Raw genomic sequence first — 19,727 nt, 5'->3', positions numbered from 1 at the left:
TTGATATATCATCCATACTTATTGCTTTATCTGCCAATAATTAAAGTATTTGTGAAATTTTAATAACATCTCCCAGAAATAGGATACATTTTATTTTACTTGTTTTTCTCTTTTTGTAAATTTCGAATTTATGTCCTCTACAATTACTGCTTCATCCACCAACATTAAAAGAATAACATCTTTTAAAACGCAATGTCTTGCCTAAATATAACGAAGAAAACATTTATTGAACAGCAGGAAAAATTTCGAATTTATATCCTCTACAATTACTGTTTCATCCACCAACGTTAAAAAAATCATAACATCTTTAAATACGCAATTTCTTGCCGATATATAACAAAGAAAACATTTATTGAACAGCAGAAAAAATTTCGAATTTATATCCTCTACAATTACTGTTTCATCCACCAACGTTACAAAAATCATAACATCTTCAAATACGCAATTTCTTGCCGATATATAACAAAGAAAACATTTATTGAACAGCAGAAAAAAATTTCGAATTTATATCCTCTACAATTACTGTTTCATCCACCAACGTTAAAAAAATCATAACATCTTTAAATACGCAATTTCTTGCCGATATATAACAAAGAAAAACATTTATTGAACAGCAGACAAAATTTCTAATTTATATCCTCTTCAATTACTGTTCATCTACCAACGTTGAAAAAATCATAACATCTTTAAATACGCAATTTCTTGCCGAAAGAAAAAGAAAAACATTTATTAAACTGCAGCAAACCCACCCACTGAGAAGGGATATAATCCACACTATTCTTTCATGTCTTAAAACACAATTTAATAAACCAGAACAAGAAGAAAAAAGAAACTGAATTTGAAACAATTTTACTACATCGCAAATAAAATATATTACTTGTATTAAGCATATCCTGCAGTTTTCTAAAATTAATTATTACCGTTAATCAAAAATATTTCTGTGAAAAAAAAACTGTTAGCTGCAAGACACCTCGAGTAATTAAAGCTTAATTACAGCTATCTTCACATGTTTGTCCTCGAATTTTCTTGAAAACAAATTTTTTTTTTGAATTTTGTCTTTAAAAAGGTCTTTGTAAACTAATCTTAAGAAGCTCTAAACAGATTTTCTAAGAATTAATTATTCATTTAATGCGGTATCTCCATAAAAGAAATAGATAAGTGATTGATAGTGATGATAATTAAAAGATAACTTAATTAATCAACGCGTGAGATAAGCTTTATGAAGAGATAAAGGATAATTTAACATTTTATTCATTTTACTCTTTCGTCATCACTTTTAACACTGGCTAATGATTGGCCAGTTTTCATCCTTTTAAAATATGATGTTTGTGAAATAATTAGTGTTGTCATGAAACATTTTAATTGCTATTATTTTATGAAGCGAATATGCAAATTTTATTCTTTTTTTTTCTATTTTTGGTTTAAATAAAAATTAATAACTAATGCATTGAAACAAACTCGATAAACATAAAAACATGATAAATATAAATTTGATAAACATAAAATTATATTACTTTATGTACTATCATGCGTAAGCAAATGCGTGCAAGTAGTTTTAAATATACTATATGGATTTATTTTAATTTTTTAAAATTTGAGGAATGTAATTTATTTCTTAATTTTAACGTTGTTTCGAATCACTTTTTAACTGAAGGATATGATATTTAAACGTAAGTCATTCTTAGTTATTAAAACACAATAAAAAAAACTGTAAATTTGCTCAAGAATCTATTTGCTAAATTGATCATATTTTTTTTAACATTAGTATTATTTATTGACTAAATTACTCTAGATTAGGCTAGTTGGCTCAAGAGTTAATTATAATAGTTAGTTGCTATTGTGATGCTAATTATGTTAATAGTTTTTATTCCGAATTTTGCTTTTGTTTTTTTAAGAAAAATTGAAACTGAACAAAATTGTTTGGAAAATGGTTACAGATTATTATTCAAGTATGTTTCTTTAATCTAACTTTCAAGTTTTTCTGGCATGCAAAATATACTGTTTCCAACGTACTTAATGTGTAAAGTCAAAATTCTTCTTACAAATAAAGTCATTTATACTTTCACATGATTTGATTTTAAAAAAATTTTTTAAAGCATTTATCAGAATAGACGAAAAAAAAATCGGAAGGTATGAAAAAATAACAATAACGATTGTTTAGAAAGTTTTTCATGTGTCAGCGTCCAAACCATAAAATAATTTTAATTATTTTTTTTCAACTTTTGCTTTTTCTCATTTTGATTGTTTTTAAGGACAAAAATTCTCCTTTATTACTTCCTTAGCAACATTTTTACCTTGGCCCAAAATTGGCTCAATATAGATTTTATAAGAACATGCATCGGGGACCAATATTGGGATATTAATATTTCGTAATGTTGATCCTGGAATGGCCTATATAGGGGGGCCTACATTGGCCAACATAGAGCCTACATTGGGTAAATAATGGATACAAAATATCGAGTGAATCTGACAATTCTATATAGGACCGATATTGGTTGTAAAGTGGCTGTAAAATATCGGGTGAATCGGAATGTTCTATACAGGGCCAACATCGGAAAAATAATGGTCCTTATTGAGCTAAGATACATGACAATTGACCCAATAAGAGTCCAAGTTATTTTGCTGCTAGGTTTATGGTACCCCAGTTACAGTTAAGAGCTAGTAGAGTTTAGACATTTAAAAGCAAATATCCGGAATACCTCCCTGTAGTGTATCTACCACTACATAAATATAATTCCAATTCACTAGAATATAAGACACGCTAACTCGATTCTATGGTGGGGTACCTTTTCATAGATAAAGGTTGACATTGTCGATATCTACTCTCCCCACACTCACCTTACCCCAAAGAAAAAAAAATATTTGATGAATATAATCCAGAAAATAAACATTTATTTTGTTGGTTTGGATTATGGAATTTACAAATCTGGTCGTGTTTTATTGTTGGGCAAAGATTAACTGAAATATACACTCAGGATGAAATGCGTAGTTGCTACAAAATGTAAAAATAAGATCTTACTACAAAGTCCTGTATAGGCTACATCAATGTCCGTTTTCTGTTCACACCCCTCTTGTTTCAGCTTGCAGATATTTGTATAGGATATTCCATCAGTCCCGCATATTGGCTCAAATTCTTCAGTACAGGTTGGACATTCGCAGACTGCGTATCCTCCTTTGATGACGCAAATAGCACCAAAGTAACAGGCATGTTTATGACAAGGACCACGTTCACCTATGTATAGAATAAAAAATTAAATGAGGCTAATGAATTAAGGAGATAAATACAGTTAAAAAAATTTATTGTAAAAATGCAATCCCTAGCGAAATTATTAGACGCACTATAAGATTCTATGTAAGATCTTAATTATCAGTTGATACTATACAGCTTTATTGCTTTTTACACGGTTTGCACTTGTTTACGTTCGTGTGTCAATGGGTTAAATTAGACGATATATGATATAAATTCGATGATTTTACTTTATTTTATAACCGTCTCTGAACAGCACACCCAATTTTTCGGGTTTACAACTACTAATGTACAACTCCGTAACCTTGTAATTTTGAGCACAATGCGGAAGACAAGGGAACTCCTGGATCAAGTATTGTGAAAAATTTGCTTTTGTGGAAGACTTTTTCATGGAACTAACTCGCATTTGCGTTACAAGTAGACGAAGACCACGAGAACCTCTCCCGGTTAGCCTGATGGCAAAGGGACTCTAACCCATGATCCGTCCACCACTGAGGATATTTCACGTCAGCACTGTGGTCGGTGCAAGTCGGATGCGGAATTCTTATCGACCAGCCATCGCCTGGATCGAACCCCGGTTTACCTCATTGGAAGACGAACGCTCTATCCCCTGAGCCATCGCGACTCAAATTAGACGATAGGATAAATTCGATTATATAGTATATAAATATAGAATATTTATTAAGTCAAGTATTATATTAGTATATTATAATAATTATTCGGCGCACAGTAGGTTTTTAATAATGACATGATTTGCACGAGTTTATATGCAATACTTTTATATTTAAACATACATGCAATGGATTTTTATTCAGGATATTTTTTATATACTTACCAGTATATACTTCCTTCTTGTATTTATTTTCAACATATTGCATTACAATGTTAACCCATTGATACAGGAGCGTAAACAAATGCAAACCGGTTTCATCCGAATTAAAACAATAAAGCTGTATAGTATCACCTGATAATTAGAATTTTACATAGAATCTAATAGTGCGTCTAATAATATGGCCAGTGACTATAGAGACTTATTGTTTTATGCAACTAAGAGTTGCTTCTATTTTTTTTTCTGAAACTGGCAGCATTGCCATCAATTTTTTGAGCAATGATACAAGTGTCATTACAAAGCAACAACATTAGTATAATAATTAAATTCATCTTGACGACTCACAAGACTAATGCAGAGTTATCCCTAAAGTAACAGTGATGGAAATGTTTTTTCATTGAGTCAGACTAATAGAACGTTTTTTTCTGGAGCACACGGTAGACGATCATGTTAAGGACTTTATCGCTCAGTCTTTAGTTTTTAAATATTTCTTACAAGTATTTTTACAAATATTTTTAATAATACAAATATTTATTACAAATATTTTTAATATTTAAATATTTTCAATATTTAAATACTTCTAATATTTAAATATTTTCAATATTTAAATATTTTTTATATTTAAATATTTTTATTATTTAAATATTTTCAATATTTAAGTATTTTTAATATATTTCTAATATTTAAACATTTTTAATATTTAATATTCAAATATTTTTAATATTCAATTTTTATATATTTTTAATATTTAAGTATTTTTAATATTTAATATTTAACTATTTTTTAATATTAAATATTTAGTTTTTTAATATTTGTTTGTGATTAACGTGGATAGCGGGCCTATATCTCCGAATTAGTATTCCTAAAGTTTTCTAAAACCACGTGTTTACTTTATTTATAAATGTGATTTTCAAACACGTTTTTATAAAATTAAATAACTTAAAATCAACGGTAATTGACACAAATAACAAAATGTACTAAAAAGCAAAATAAATGGAGAAAAGGTACTGATGCGTTTAAGGGAACCACGGAAAGCGCCATGCTGTTATTGAATATCCAATGATTCTAAATTAATTTCAGATAATAATTTTGGTACTATTACTGCAATTTATGTTGCTTTCAATAAGTAACAAATAGACTACTTCAGACACCGAAAGGGATAAGTACCGGAGAAATTTTGACCCTGGAGCAACAGTAACGATTCTGATTAGACTTAATATTTATTTTGAGGTGATGAATTTTTAAAAATGTAATTAGTTTAATCTAATAACGTAAAGCTACCGAAAAATGCAATAAATGAAAAAAAAAGAAAAGAAAGTATTTCAACTTTTTTAATCTTGTTGGTGTAAGCAGTTCATTTTGAGCATAATTTAATTGTGTTGCTGAGTGTTGTGGAGTAGGTAGTAAAAATGTTCGAATCCAACTCCGACACCTGAGAATTTGACTCCAGTTTTGAATTCGATTTATGTTCAATTAAAATTTTCCCCGAATACCAGGAAAGTATGAATTGCTATGGTATATTCTTTTATCAACTTTTTTTGTAACGTTACTTAATTAATATTTTAATTTAATTAATAATTAAATTGCTAATGCTAGTACTAAAAAAACCTATTTCTTTAGTTATCTTTTCCTATCTACCCTACTAATGACTAAAATTAATAATTAGATTAAATAACTAGATTAAATAACTAGATTCTCTCGAATTATACGCATTTATACACAATAAATTGAACTTCATTTGTCCTTAAATCGACTGCTTATTATCAATACTAAATTTACCGGGACGGGTACAGCCGGGACGGGATAGTCTGTTTGGAAGGACGTTGGGCTCATGTTCGTGAGATCGTGAGCTCGAATCAAGCAGGCCGAAAAATTCTCTGTATTAAATGGTGACTGGTGTACGTTATATCTATCCAGGTTACTTAGTCCTCCAAATTTCTATAACAAATCAATGTCTCTCTGGGTACTGAATTAAAGATTAATCGTTTTCTGGTTCAGGTCAAAATAACGATCTGTGGATAAATGAATGATGCAAGAATGGATCCGCCGTTGTAAAATGGGCTGTGATGTGTTAGTGGTTGAAGCGGTATTCTTGGTCATAGATGGCGCCACTTAAAAACAAGAAAAGCACAAACTCCTTAAATCGCTTTGTTTCCTGTAGTTGGCTTACTACTATTAGCAAGAGGCATTAGTGGCAACAACAACCAAATGCACAAAAAGGAGAAAATATTGGGGAATGGTTTGAAGATATTTGGAACGTTAAGACGAAAAAGGAAACGAAATTTTTCTTAAAAAAAAAAAAAAAATTAAAAACTTTCTATTACTTTGCAAGAAAAAATGTCAGGAAAAAAATATCGCGTGTAACTTATAAGAATCGAGTTGGTATAGTTTTAGTTAATATTCCAGGCAATATGTTCATTTTATGTAATGTTTAACTTGAAATGCGTTGCAAGACTTGGTTATGAAATTTTGAAAGAAAATAAATGAAAAGTAAGAGGGTTTTGAATAACTATAATAGCATTCAATAAAACGACAAATTTTCAACAGAATTCTTTAAAAAAATTATTAAAAAAAGGTCTTGCAATACATTTTAGGATTTAATAAACATAAATTGAACTTAGTTCCTACAAAATTAACGAAGACTTTCATGTTCATCCATGGAAAAGTTGCTCTTTAAAAGCAAATTAAACTTATTTCATTCGTAATAAATGCAACAAACAAAACAAATATTAAACACTCTAAAAGGAAATCAAATATAATATTTTAAACGATAAAATATAAATGCATTTATTTCACAATTCTGTGTTAAGAATGAAGCAGTTACTGGTTGTTAACTGAAAATTTCTCATAAATATTTTGATTGTAGAGACAATTTAATATAAGATATTATGTTTAATAAATAGTTATGTTGCTAGAAATATTTAGTCTAATTTTTAAACATAAATTAATTGTAACAGCCAAATTAAATTTAAAATATTTAACATTTCATTAATTTAAAGAATATTAACATGGATTTAAATAAATTTTCTTTTTAAACTTCCGTTAATTAAAGTTTTCAGATATAATTCGAATTACTGCTTAGTATCTAATTTTACGAAAAATACTTGAATATAAGAGAAGTAATTGAATACTCTCAAAATGTTTTAAATATTTGTGAACAATAAGTGTGAAACAAGTAACACAAACATAACATGAAACATAATGAAGCAAATTTAGATTCTCAAACATTAATGACAAATAACAATTATTCAAAATTTAAATTTTTTAATATTTTATAAGTTGAAAATGAATTTTCTGTAAAATATTTAGTTACTTAAAAGTATTCAATAAATAAAAGATTTAAAAAAATGAATTTTAATTTTTTTGAAGAAATCATTACATTTAATTGTACAGGATACAGGAACATTTTGAAAAGTTTATAAATTAAGTTCAAATTATATAAAGAAGTTAAACGTCACACAAATATCAGAATTTAAATCTACTTCAAAATTAGAAAATATTTTATCAAAAACCAGTTTCTTTTATGCTGAATAATTTCTTTTTTCAATTAACTTGAAACTTGGAAACAAATTTGAAATCTGAAAAATTTGATATTTAAATTTTTTAGATTTAAACAAAAAGACTTTCGATGCTGCTCTGATTTAGCGAAAAATGTCGATATGGAAACATAAAAAAAGAACATTTTACACAATCTCAAAACATTCGAAACAGATTGCGAAGAAAATACATTCGCCAGAAACCTCTTGAAATCTGCTATATGCAAAGTGCTCCGATAAATCAAGCCAAACACGAGAACAAAAGTTGTACCGGTTTTCTAATATTCCAAACTTTTTCGAAATATTTTTGTACCTTTGAGTCTAAAGTCATCTCCAGTTTCCTGAGTTTTATATCTCTAACCTATTGGGAAAAGAACAATTGGTAAAAGAACAAAATGAAATCTTAGAGGGAGGATTGTTTTCAGAAACTTTAATGTTTTTACTTTCATAAAGTTTTTCTGTTCTTCTCTTCAATTTCTGTTTTTCTTTTTTTATGAATCAGAAGTTAAGAGATACCAAGCGTAACATTCCTTATCTATGAAAAAGGAAAAAATAGATCTTGGGAGTCCCATTTGAGTAAATTCTGAAGGCATAATAGATCAGTGCAAAAAAGTTCTCTAAATGTTAAACATTGGATTGGGACCCGTTTTGTAAAAAACAAATACTTGGATGTGTAAATATTGTGATTCGATTTCAAAAAAATACCAAAACTATAGTGACCTTCTTCACACACTGCGCACTCAATTTTTTCACAGCCGAACAACACACGCGAAAGTAAGTTAGAATCCAGCTGGCCGTAGATTTCCCGGGTGATTGGTTAAATCTGTCGGTTTCACAAAGTCCTGAAAGTTCGCATGAAAAATAAATACCTCTGGAGGTACTGAATTGGAAATTGGCTTTTTTCTGCTTCAAGCCAAAATTACGATTTGTGGATGAATAATTAAATTATAATTGGGTCCACCTTGTAAAACGGTCTATAACGTGTATATGGCTGAAATCGTATTCTTAGCCATAGGTTGCGCCACTGAAACACAACAAACGCACCCTCTCACTTACAAATTCTCTTGACTACCCAGGCAGGCTTGCTGGCATTGGTAAACGCCATTAGTAACAACAACAACAATGTTTTTCTCATTCTTAACTCGAGGTTCCCAAATGCTTAAGAGACCTTTGTAAGGAAACCGAATCTGTAGTGACCTATTCCATGCAATATACACGAATTTTTTTACAGACGAACCACACACGTTCTTTCGAATCTTTACGAGAAGCATCAAAATATATGAACGTTGCGTTAACTCGAGGTTTCCAAAATGTGTAATTATTGTGATATTTTGCTTTAGAAGCAGAAATCATAACGATTCACTTCATACACTATCAATTAACTTTTTCGTAGACTCACAACACGCATATTGATCTTATTACTTATGCAGAAGCTCTCAATACATTGCAAATAATGATTTTTTTTTTAAAATTTGAATCTACAAGCTACCGACATCATACACTGCACTATCAATTTTTTAAAAAGGGGAACATTCTGTGTTCCTACTGTTATATATTCAAGGGTTTATACAATCTTCAAATATAGAGCCGAGGTGAATCAGTGGATAGAGCTTTCGCTTTCCAATGAGGTGAACCAGGTTTGAATCCCTGCGATGGCTAGTCGATACAAATTCCGCACCCGGCTAGCACCAACCACAATGCTGACATGAATTATCCTCAGTGGTAGACGAATCATCGGTTAGTCTCCCTGCAGTCAGGCTGACCGTGAGAGGTTTTCATGGTTATACTCTCCATGTAACGCAAATGCGTGTTAGTTCCATCAAAAAGTCCTCCACGAAAATTAATTTCTCCCATTACTCTATCCAGAAGTTCCTTTATCTTCTGGTTTGAGTTCAAAACTACAAGGCTACGGCGTTGAACATTGGTAGTCGTAAACCAAAAATTGACTCAGCTGTTCAACGACGGTCATAAAATAAAATAAATCTTCAAATATATAGCCGTGATGGCTCAAAGGCTAGAGAGCTCGCCGTCCAATGAGGCGAACTGGGTTCAAAACTCAGCGATAGCTGGTCAATACGAATTCCTCATCCGGGTTGTATTAACCCCAGTGCGGACGTAAAATATCTCCAGTGGTAGACAGACCATGGGTTTGAACCCCCTAGAGCCGTCAGACTCGTGGGAAGTTTTCAGGATTTTCCCCTCCGTGTAGCGCAAATGCGGGCTAGTTCCATCAAAAAGTCTACCAGGAAAGCAATTTCCCTCAATACTTGATTCCTTGTCTTTTGGATTGGATTCAAAATTACAAGGTTACGAGGTTGAACATTAGTTGTCGTAAACCCAATAAATTGTGTCGGCTATTCAACGACGGTTATAAAATAAAATGCTCAAATATTATGACCACCTTTTTTAAAAAATATATTTATAATGACCCACTTCTCAAATTTTAGAAAGACAGGCAACTTTCTGAAAGAGGTTATTTCTATTATGAATAAAAATCAAAAAAATAATAATGAAACAGTAATTAAATATTATTAATCAAACAGATAGTAACGTCAGACCACTCTTGTCAGTTTTGTAAGTGATCAACTTAAATGCCCCTCTCTCAAGGGAAACAAAAAAGCATTCCAATTTATAAAAAAAAATGCGATACCTATTCTGCTTTACCCAAGTACTGCCATGGAAATTATTAATCGTGATTTTTGTATGTCAACGCCCTCATGGATTATATCTGACTACGTCAGATCTCAGGGGTTTGCCAATCACACACAAGTAATGTTTGATAATAAATATCATGCTACTGATTTATTAAAGAGGGAATGAAGCTAAAGTGTTAAAATCTACACCTATGACTTCAATAATTTATACATTCCATTTTAATTTCTCATATTGCGATTATCTTTCTTTTTACGAATTGCAAATTTATGTCGCAATAATATACTGAAATTTACGTACCACATTCTCCCCTATAGGCAAGAGTGACTTCTCGCTTCATAAGGCAAGATTGCCGATGCAAGTCACAGTCATTATGATATGTGTGACCATCAGTACCGCATACAGGTCTCATTACTGGTTCACAGGCTGGTGGACATTGGCAGGTTGCAATCCCGTAACGATCTATATCACATTCTTGGTTGGGACCACATTCTAAATTCTCGCAAGGATTGGCTCCTAAAGAAATATATAGATGCATGAATATAAAAAACGAAATTATATAAGAATTTATTGTATCATAAATTTTACTCCAGATCTTCCATAAAAATACTTCCAAGTTGGGGATGGCGTGAAAGCAATGGATTTAGTAATTCCATAAAAAAATCCACATCATGTTTAAGTTTGATAAAGTAATCTAATTTGTTTTTATCATTTTAATTATGCCTTCTTAATTCATTGGCAAGCAATGAAATCTTTTCATTGATAAATAATGCTTTTGAAATTTTCCAGCGATTTTAGAGCTCTAGTTTTTTTCTTAAATTTTAAATGAGTTATAACTCTTTTAACATTCTTCCGATTTATAATAGTTAATCAGTCCAATAAAAGTTGAAATGATTTTTAAATTTTTAAGTTTTAATTCTCATTATCTCCGGCCAGCAACTCTTTTTAGTCTACTGACTTTATGTAAATAACCTATAAAGACTTCGGGGGTAAAAGGTGATATCCCACATTCAGAAGTTTCCGTCTAGCAGAAACTGTAGATGTGAGTGACTTTTTCTGAAAGTGGAGTTAATATTGCGTTTCTAGAGTGAATCGATTTCTACTTTAACATGAGAAACACTTATGTATAAAATATATATTTACAATAAGAAACTGAGATTTTTCTGGAAAGCGAATTCTTACTTTTTAGATTCAAAAAAGTATACAGTAATAATATTTTCTTCCTTGTCTCTCTCTTTCATACTATGAAGCTCAATTGAAAAATACATTATTAACGAAGACAAAGAGTTTAATAAACAATTCATCATAAGCAGGATAAAAGTATTAGAAAAACCTTGCTCTTCCACAGTAGACAAAATCTCATTTTGTCTGGTTTATTTAACTGCAGTGGTAGACCAGACAAAATGTGTTTAAATATTCAGTGCCATGAAAATAGAAAACGTAAAAATTGAAAGTTCAAAACAAATTTTCTACCGAAACTAATCTTCTAAATTTTAAATAAGTGTTCTCTATTTTTGCTTAACCTATGAAAGAAACAGACGCTTCTTTACTCTTTCTATTAACAAAAAATATTTATTGAATATAACGTTCTTTTATTAATGAAACTTTTTATTTGTATGCATATCTGAAAGATCGATTGCATTTATGGTTATTAGAGAGAACGTTTAAAGATATATACTACGAACTAGTTAAATGAAAAAAATGTCAAAAACGATGTTTTGTTAAACATTTTTAACTTTGCACATTCTTAACAAGATATTGTTATAGTGCAATATACTATTATATAACTATCTTATATTGTACTATATCAATATTAAAATACGCAAAAATTATTTTCCACGATAATGTTTGATATACAAGGTCATCCATTCAGTCCACCCTTAACAAGTATTTTTCAGAATACTCAATTAAATTAGACACAAAATTATACACATTAGGGGTCATAAATTATTTTTCTGACGAAAAAACACAGACGCTATCGATATTTGACCAATTACAGTAAAGAAAGTAATAAGTAATAAGCATCAAAACCAGTTTAATTGGAGGTTAAAACTTGCAGATGTTTCTAATAATCGTCTCTTAACAACTCTGTTTTTTCCCGCAATCGAACTTGTCTCGTTTAATACACCAGACTTCATGTACCATGATTTGTCAAAACTATAGTTTGTCAAATCATGGTACATGATTTGACAAAGTCTGAGGCCGTCTGCTGCTATTTAAACAAGAATAGCGCATTTCAGGGAGGGTAGCTCCTCTTCACTCTACGGCTAACACAATCGACCGAAGAAAAATATTCCATTTCTCTCGCTGAACCGAGCAAAAACCTGTTCTGAACAGTAACCCCACACCCCTACTATACCTCGTTACCACAGTCACAGCCACGGATCCAGACGAATGGCTAGGGGAATTCTTACTTCGGACAAACTATATATACTTTTTTGTTTATACTTATTTTGTTTTAATTTTTTATAAAAATTCTAAACATAGAGATTAAGGGTGGAATTAACGAAACATCCCGCATAATAAATACATTGTAGGAAACTATTCGAAAAATAAATGTAATGCTTATAAGATTTTTTTTTGTCACTGAAATATTTTAATATTGCAGAAAATAAACGACATTTTTTTTTTATATCAAGAGTAAATTAAATTAAGGGTTTGAGATGTTTAGGAATTTTGCTTTTGTTTATGATGATATAAAATTGACTTATTAAATAAGATATTTTGATTATTTCTGCTGTGATGAGTTGAAAAAAAATAGCCACATCTTTGTAATTAAGTATAAAAATTTCGAAATATAATTACCAGCACTGCATTCCCCAGTATAGATGATGCGAATACTTTTGCGAGATTTGCAAGCTTCGACGCGCAGAGTGCATTCGTTAGTGTATGTTTTACCATCTGAACCACAAACTGGTCTCAGTTCTGGACTACACACTGCATTACATCTACAGATTGGATTTCTATGCTCGTCCAGTTGACACACCTGTGATGCTGGGCAGTCAACGCCTTCACAGGGATCTGAAAATAAAGTACAGTTCTTAAGCTGAAATGTATTATTATTATTAATGTTATTATTATTATTATTATTACTGCCATTAGGGTTGAAACAAAATAATGATTCAAATATTCTGAAGAGTAAACGTATATTTTGTAATGCTAGTAAGTGGAAACTATTTTTCTAACAAAACTGTCCAAAATAAAGCGTCATTAGGAATATAATAAAATAATTCAAATATCCTTGTACAAGTAAATGAACGTAGAAATTACGTGAAATCTAATTTTCTTACAACTATACAAAATGAAGAGTATCATCGTCACTTACGTTAACATAAAATAATACAAATATCCTGAAGAGTTAAGTTACTCTATGTACGTCACGCAGCGGACTTATCGTAAAGACACGGTTCCCCGTGGAACACTGAAGTCAAGCATCACTGGTTGCTGTCAGTAAGCGGGTGAGTGACCACTTTGATCAGCCTGCGTAGGGACAGAGGTGCGTGGTATCGGTCCCCGTTAAACTGTTCTACCCTGAAGTGTTTGACTTCGCACGCATGTCGTCGGGCTACCAAAGCAGAAGAGCCATGACCTCTGCAGAGGATCAAAATTTGCGTTGGCATGTCTTCGGGTCATTCTCAGGGATGTTTCCCAGACCGTCGCCAATAGCCCATTGTGCAACTCTAGTGCGATGTAAATAACTACATACATACTCTTTGTACTGATAATAAAGTGAAGTCTAAGTTAATTATCTATCAAAGAACTGATTAGAAATGAACCGCTAAATCGTCAATGTAAAATTACACATTTCCTGAAGAGTTGAGAGACAGTTGAAAAGTAACATAGAAAAATCAAAAAGCTAATTTTCTAGTAGAGAAATTGTTTTAAATGAAATGCAAAATCGTTATTACAATTATCATAAAATATTTTCAATACCCCAAAGAGTTACGGCACTTATTGTACAAGTAAATGAATGTAAAAATAATGCAGAGTAGCTAATTTTTAAACCATGGACTGTTCTCTCTATATTTTACTTGTATAAACTATGTTATCACTTAACTTGATTCTTTGATTTACTTGTTTTCGATAATTTTAGCATACTTTCAATATATTGAACGCTTTATTTAAGTAGTAGGTCACTTTCATATTTGTGATACAGATCCTTAATGTTCAATTAATGCACTGTTTTTTTTTTCTATTTTGAAAAGCTTATGGGGCCCTCTGTTGGTAGGAAAAATTAGCTGATGGTTTACCGGAATTAAATTAAGAATAAAAATTGTTCTGAAAATGTTCTATAGAATTAGAGATAGAATAAATGTCGAATTAGAATAAAAAATGTTCTATATAATGAGTAAAAATGGTTTTTATGAATAAAAATGTACTTCAGATGAGGGTTACACTTATGACGTAATTAAATGAATCAGTTAAGCAGTTACATAACTTATTTCCAAAAACCAAATTCTTGATGGTCCCATTAAAACATTTTGATGGTTTATGTTGGTTTCAGAGCGATTCATGATGGTCCAACATCATTTGATGATCACCATTATCCAACATTTTCCATTACGTGTTCATGGTTTTTGACAACAAACTTCCATTTTTCCATGATGGAAAATGTTACTTTAATACTATGATGGTCAACCATCAAGTACCAACAATCCATGATGGTTCGTGATCCGTGATGGTTCAAACTGATGATCCGTGATGGTTCAAACTATATATTTCCACGATGGTTTGATGGGAGTTCTGGTTGGTTCTCAGGAATACCATCAAAACAACTTAGATTTTGTAACATTGAACCATCATAAATCAGTACGAATTCCTAGATCGGTATGAGGGTTGTTCATGATCGTTCCAACATTTGATTTCTAAGATACTATGATATAAATTCATGATGGTTTAACACGAACAAACCATCAAAACAAGTTTCTATTCTTATGTTGGACCCTCATAAATCTGTCCAAGTTCCTTCATTGAGGTGATGGTTACTTATGTTGGTTACCATCAAAAAATTTAATGGTTCATGATGGAATTATTGATGATTACCATCAAGATCATGTTGGTCAATCAATGGAAAACCATCAAAATTTTTGACTCTGGTTTAATGCGCCATTTTTTATTTTCAATTTTTCCCTTTTTTTAAGTAAAATTTTATTTAACATCAAACTTTTATATAAAACAATAGTTAAAGAAAAAAAATTTTCATTTTCCATAAATAAAAAAATGAAGCAGCAAGTAAGCTTATTCAATTTTATTCGTATAATTCATTCTTATCAATGAAGCTAAATCATTTCGCATATATTCCAATTTCTGCATAGCCTTTCAGTATTCAGTGTATATTTCAACTGAGTTGGAAGAAATTAAAAAAAAAAGTTTATGTTCCCCTTTATGCCCTTTAAACTGAGTAAATAATATAAACTTGTTTCCCTAGATAAAGGGAATCCCGCTGTTATTATCCAATCGAAGTTCTGGCGTATCTTTTTGAATAGTTCTACTCTATTTTATAGGAAAATAAATTTAGAGCCTGAAGCGTGACTCTGCAATCATCTCTGAATAAGCAACTACTCCACCCTATTCAGATTCATCTCTCAATTTTCAGCAGCAGCTTCTATTTTAGATTAAAACCTAAATCGATCTGGAGAGATTGAAGTGGTGTCGGCGGCTTGAACAGGCCTTATCTGTTTTGGGCTCCCGAATAATGCTTCCAAAACACTCACTAAACTGGGAATTTACAAAGACAGATGTTTTAGTCTAAGCTGGACTGCAATTAAAATCTCTGGTTTAATCCGTTTTGATCAATTCCGTTTTTAAAGTGAAGGCTATGAGAAATAAACATGTTTTATAAGGAAGAACATTATTTCCAAAGCAAATCATTGATCAAAATATAGGTCCTAAAACAAATAATTGATCAAAAAATAATTTCTATAGTAACTCATTAAATTAAAATTTGCAATGTGTATTACTGAGAAAAATATAATTCAAAATTTTTAAACAAATTCGTCGACAAAATGTAATTTTTAATGCAGAATATAATTTTTGAAATAAATTATCAGGCAACATATAACTTGTGTATTTAAAGCACAAAAAGATTTACGCAATGGAATTCCCATTTAAATTGTGGTCTCTCTCTTTAAAAAGGGAAAAAAATTATTTTATGTTACATCATATGCAACAAATTTAAACAAACTTTAGAATTTTTTGAAAAAAAAATTTAACTCTCTCACTCTTTTTCCTTTTAAGTAATAAGTGACGAAATGTCACCTTAGTATGTAAAGCATTGTTATTACAAATAAGCATGGACACCAGTGCAATGCAATGTTTTGTTTTGCAAAGTAATAACTCAAACGTCTATTGCTTTCGTTACATCTAGTGTCCTATCTTTAGTAACGAATGTGTTACATCACAAAATATAGAATTTCTTGGAAATATTACATTCTAACTATTAAATGCACTATTTACGAAGTAATATTTTACAATTTTTTTACATCAATCATGCAAACAGTAGCCTAATAAGCGTAATAAAAGAAACAATGAAATATGAAAAAATGAATAAATATGACAACCGAAACTGACGTCCTCAGGGGGTACCAGCTCTGGAAGTCATAAAAACAAAACCTTTTCTATCGAGAGAGCGCGACAAATGTCTAAAATTGCTCTCTCTCTGTACGCCAAAGGTTTTGCTAAAGTCCAGAAAGAGAATACAATACAAAATATGAATAGGAAATACATGTATCTTATCTAATATATTGAATTATATCTAATGAAAAATTTGGAATTTTTTGTAAAAAATAAATGCAACTATTACATGCAATTTTCAAGATCGCGAATGGTACAAATTTTTTGATTTTCATATCGTGAGTTTTAACAATACATATGTATAAACATAGCAAACCAATTAAATATAGCATAACCATACACTATAAAGCATTAACATACAATATAATATTAACTATTATATTTATTTATTAATTTTGTTACCAAAAAACTAATTGAACAAACACGTGTCACATACTCAGGAAATGAGTCTGAACCTTATCTCCTCGACCATTGCATTTTTTGCTCTTCTTTAGAAAATATTTTTTTGCTTTTCGCTTTAGTCTTAGTTTTTAAATTTCTGCTAGCTGAAAATAATTTTTGTTCATAACATCTAGCTTGTTAATAATGAACAAACATAAATATAATGAGATACAATTTAGTGCAAAGTAATATAATATTTTTTTTAAAATTTGTTCGCAAAATCTAAGATCCGCTAACCTTAGTCACCTCTTTAATTATCTCCTCGACCTCGAACTAATTTTGCAAATAAATTTTGCTTTTCTTCTATGTTCTTCTTCTTTTGTAAATAATTTCTGCAAGTTGAAAATAATTGTTTTCCGCTTTACATGAAGCATTTTAAAAATTAATAAGCTTAAGCGTAATGCAATATAGTTCTGGGCAGAGTAATACCTCAAACTTCTATTGAATTTGTTCACAAAATCTGCGATCCATTAAACACATCTTAGTCACATTCTCAGGGCATGATTCTGAACTTTAATTACCTCCTCGACCTCCCACTTTGTTATTCTCCCTTTGTAAAGGGAGAAGCTGTGGGTATATACTGTATAAAAGGATCGAATAGTCCTCTTAATGAGTTTTCAAGGAACAGAAAAGCTATCGAATCCATACTTAAATTGTGGTCCCTCTCTGCCGGAAGCTTGAGGAGAGATTAACTTTTATCTCTTTTGACAGCTTTTCGCGAAAAGAAGCCACGTCTTTTATATGTTCCAAGTAGTACGTGACAGAGTAAATAACTTTGCCCACTTTCTTTTCTCTAAGAAGCACACACTTATGGAAAATTCCTTTTTATCTTTTTCTTTCTAGCATTGACTCTTTGAGTTCCAATAGTGTAAATGAAGTACAATAAAAGGTTGCCAGATGCATTAGTTCTTTCCCAATTCCGTTTTGTTTATTTTCTTTTTAATTTCGAAACAACTGGTGCGATATCGATGCAACCAATTATTTCCATTCTGTGTTAGAAATGCGTTGTTGTCTTTTCAAATATAATATTTGATTTCGGTTGCTGGAGAGAGTGAAAGCGTTAAGAGCAATTGATATCTTCGAACTTATTGATGCAATTTATTGATTATTATGATTGATTTTAACACTAAACATACCAACACTTATTACATACCTATTTCTACTATAGCCGGTCAAATGACCGGCTATAGTAGAAATACCAAAACATTTTGTTTTTGTCACTTTTTCTTGCACGAAAATGCCAATCTAAAATTTTAGGTGCTTTCTTGAAATTTAGATTCACAGTTATTCTGATTGAACTAACTGCGCAACAGTCTTTTCAGAAATGTACAACTCATCGAATGCAATACGTTGAACCCGCATTACATCGTTATCTCTGATCCGATAACTGTATAAAGCAATAAACTGTTGTCCCGGTCAAATTACCGGTTGTGGTAGAAATAGGTATACGACAAGTATTACTCTAAACAGACAAAATAAGATTAATAATAGAATACTAACTGTATATAATTGCTAGAAAAAGTCATCAAGTCAAATGTGCAAAAACGATAAGATTATAAGTTCATTTTCGATGCAAAAATTCCTAAGCGGTCATTTGACCAGTCATGGAATGTTTAGTGTTAAATTTTGTAATATATAGATCCTTAATACATTGGGGATGTTGAACTATCTGGTTTTTTCTTTACACGGGAACATTTTGCGTTCATTTATCCACTTGTTTACTTTACTTTCTTACATGGTTTACAACACTTGATTTATTGTTTTAAATTTACATTGTCATCGATTTTGTGATATTTACTAATGTGTATCAATCTTTATTAGTTTTAATTTTACTTTACTGTAATTTTGTAATGTTTGGTTCTCACGTGGCGTCGGGTCGAGCACTTATCCGAAAAATCCACCGGGGTAGTTCAGTCACTATTAATTTCATTAATGCAATATAATTCTAAAAAATGTTTCGAAAAAATTTTTATGATTTCGCTTTGAAACCGAAACTTTCATATAGAAATCATAAATACTTTTTTGTTGTGTGATTTTTAGACCTAGACTGTTTTTGTGCTATATTATGAGATTTTTCACCGATCATAGGGTGGTTTGAATTAATACTTTTTTCTTCTCTCCCTCAAACGTAATTAAAATTTTAGTCCAAGTTGCTTAGAACACTAGAAAGACTGAACACTGAACATTGCTGTATACCTAGAAAGTTTGTAAGGGCCAGTATATCTCCTCTCAGGTTTGTGTGTACATCAATTCGACACCAAAAATCTTATAATATAATCATGATTAATTTCATAAAAAATATATCAGATCATCACATTTCTATGGTATTTTATTCAATTAGACAAACGAAAATATTGGATTAAACGGTACACAGACTTTTTAATTATACTTATGCAGCAGTTTCTCTTCTCTTCTCAAAAAAAAAATTGAGGATAAGTTGAAATTCGTT

At 30.6% G+C, this 19,727-nt stretch overlaps 1 protein-coding gene across 1 annotated transcript in view; it reads right to left on the bottom strand.

The window, feature by feature from the left end:
- LOC107441737 (agrin) overlaps nucleotides 1-19,727 on the bottom strand; it is a 331,154-nt gene that overhangs the window by 92,373 nt on the left and 219,054 nt on the right. Inside the window, exons 5-7 of the mRNA XM_071183001.2 lie at nucleotides 13,070-13,285; nucleotides 10,565-10,780; nucleotides 3,020-3,232 (exon numbers count right to left, since the gene is read on the bottom strand). Of these exons, the coding sequence (XP_071039102.2) occupies nucleotides 3,020-3,232; nucleotides 10,565-10,780; nucleotides 13,070-13,285 (645 nt within the window). The remainder of the gene's footprint in view (nucleotides 1-3,019; nucleotides 3,233-10,564; nucleotides 10,781-13,069; nucleotides 13,286-19,727) is intronic.

Source organism: Parasteatoda tepidariorum, chromosome 7, assembly GCF_982258835.1.
Source record: "Parasteatoda tepidariorum strain Cologne lab strain chromosome 7, Ptep-v5.0, whole genome shotgun sequence".
In the NCBI taxonomy this organism is placed as follows: domain Eukaryota; kingdom Metazoa; phylum Arthropoda; class Arachnida; order Araneae; family Theridiidae; genus Parasteatoda; species Parasteatoda tepidariorum.
This window is presented reverse-complemented; position numbering and strand designations above follow the sequence as displayed.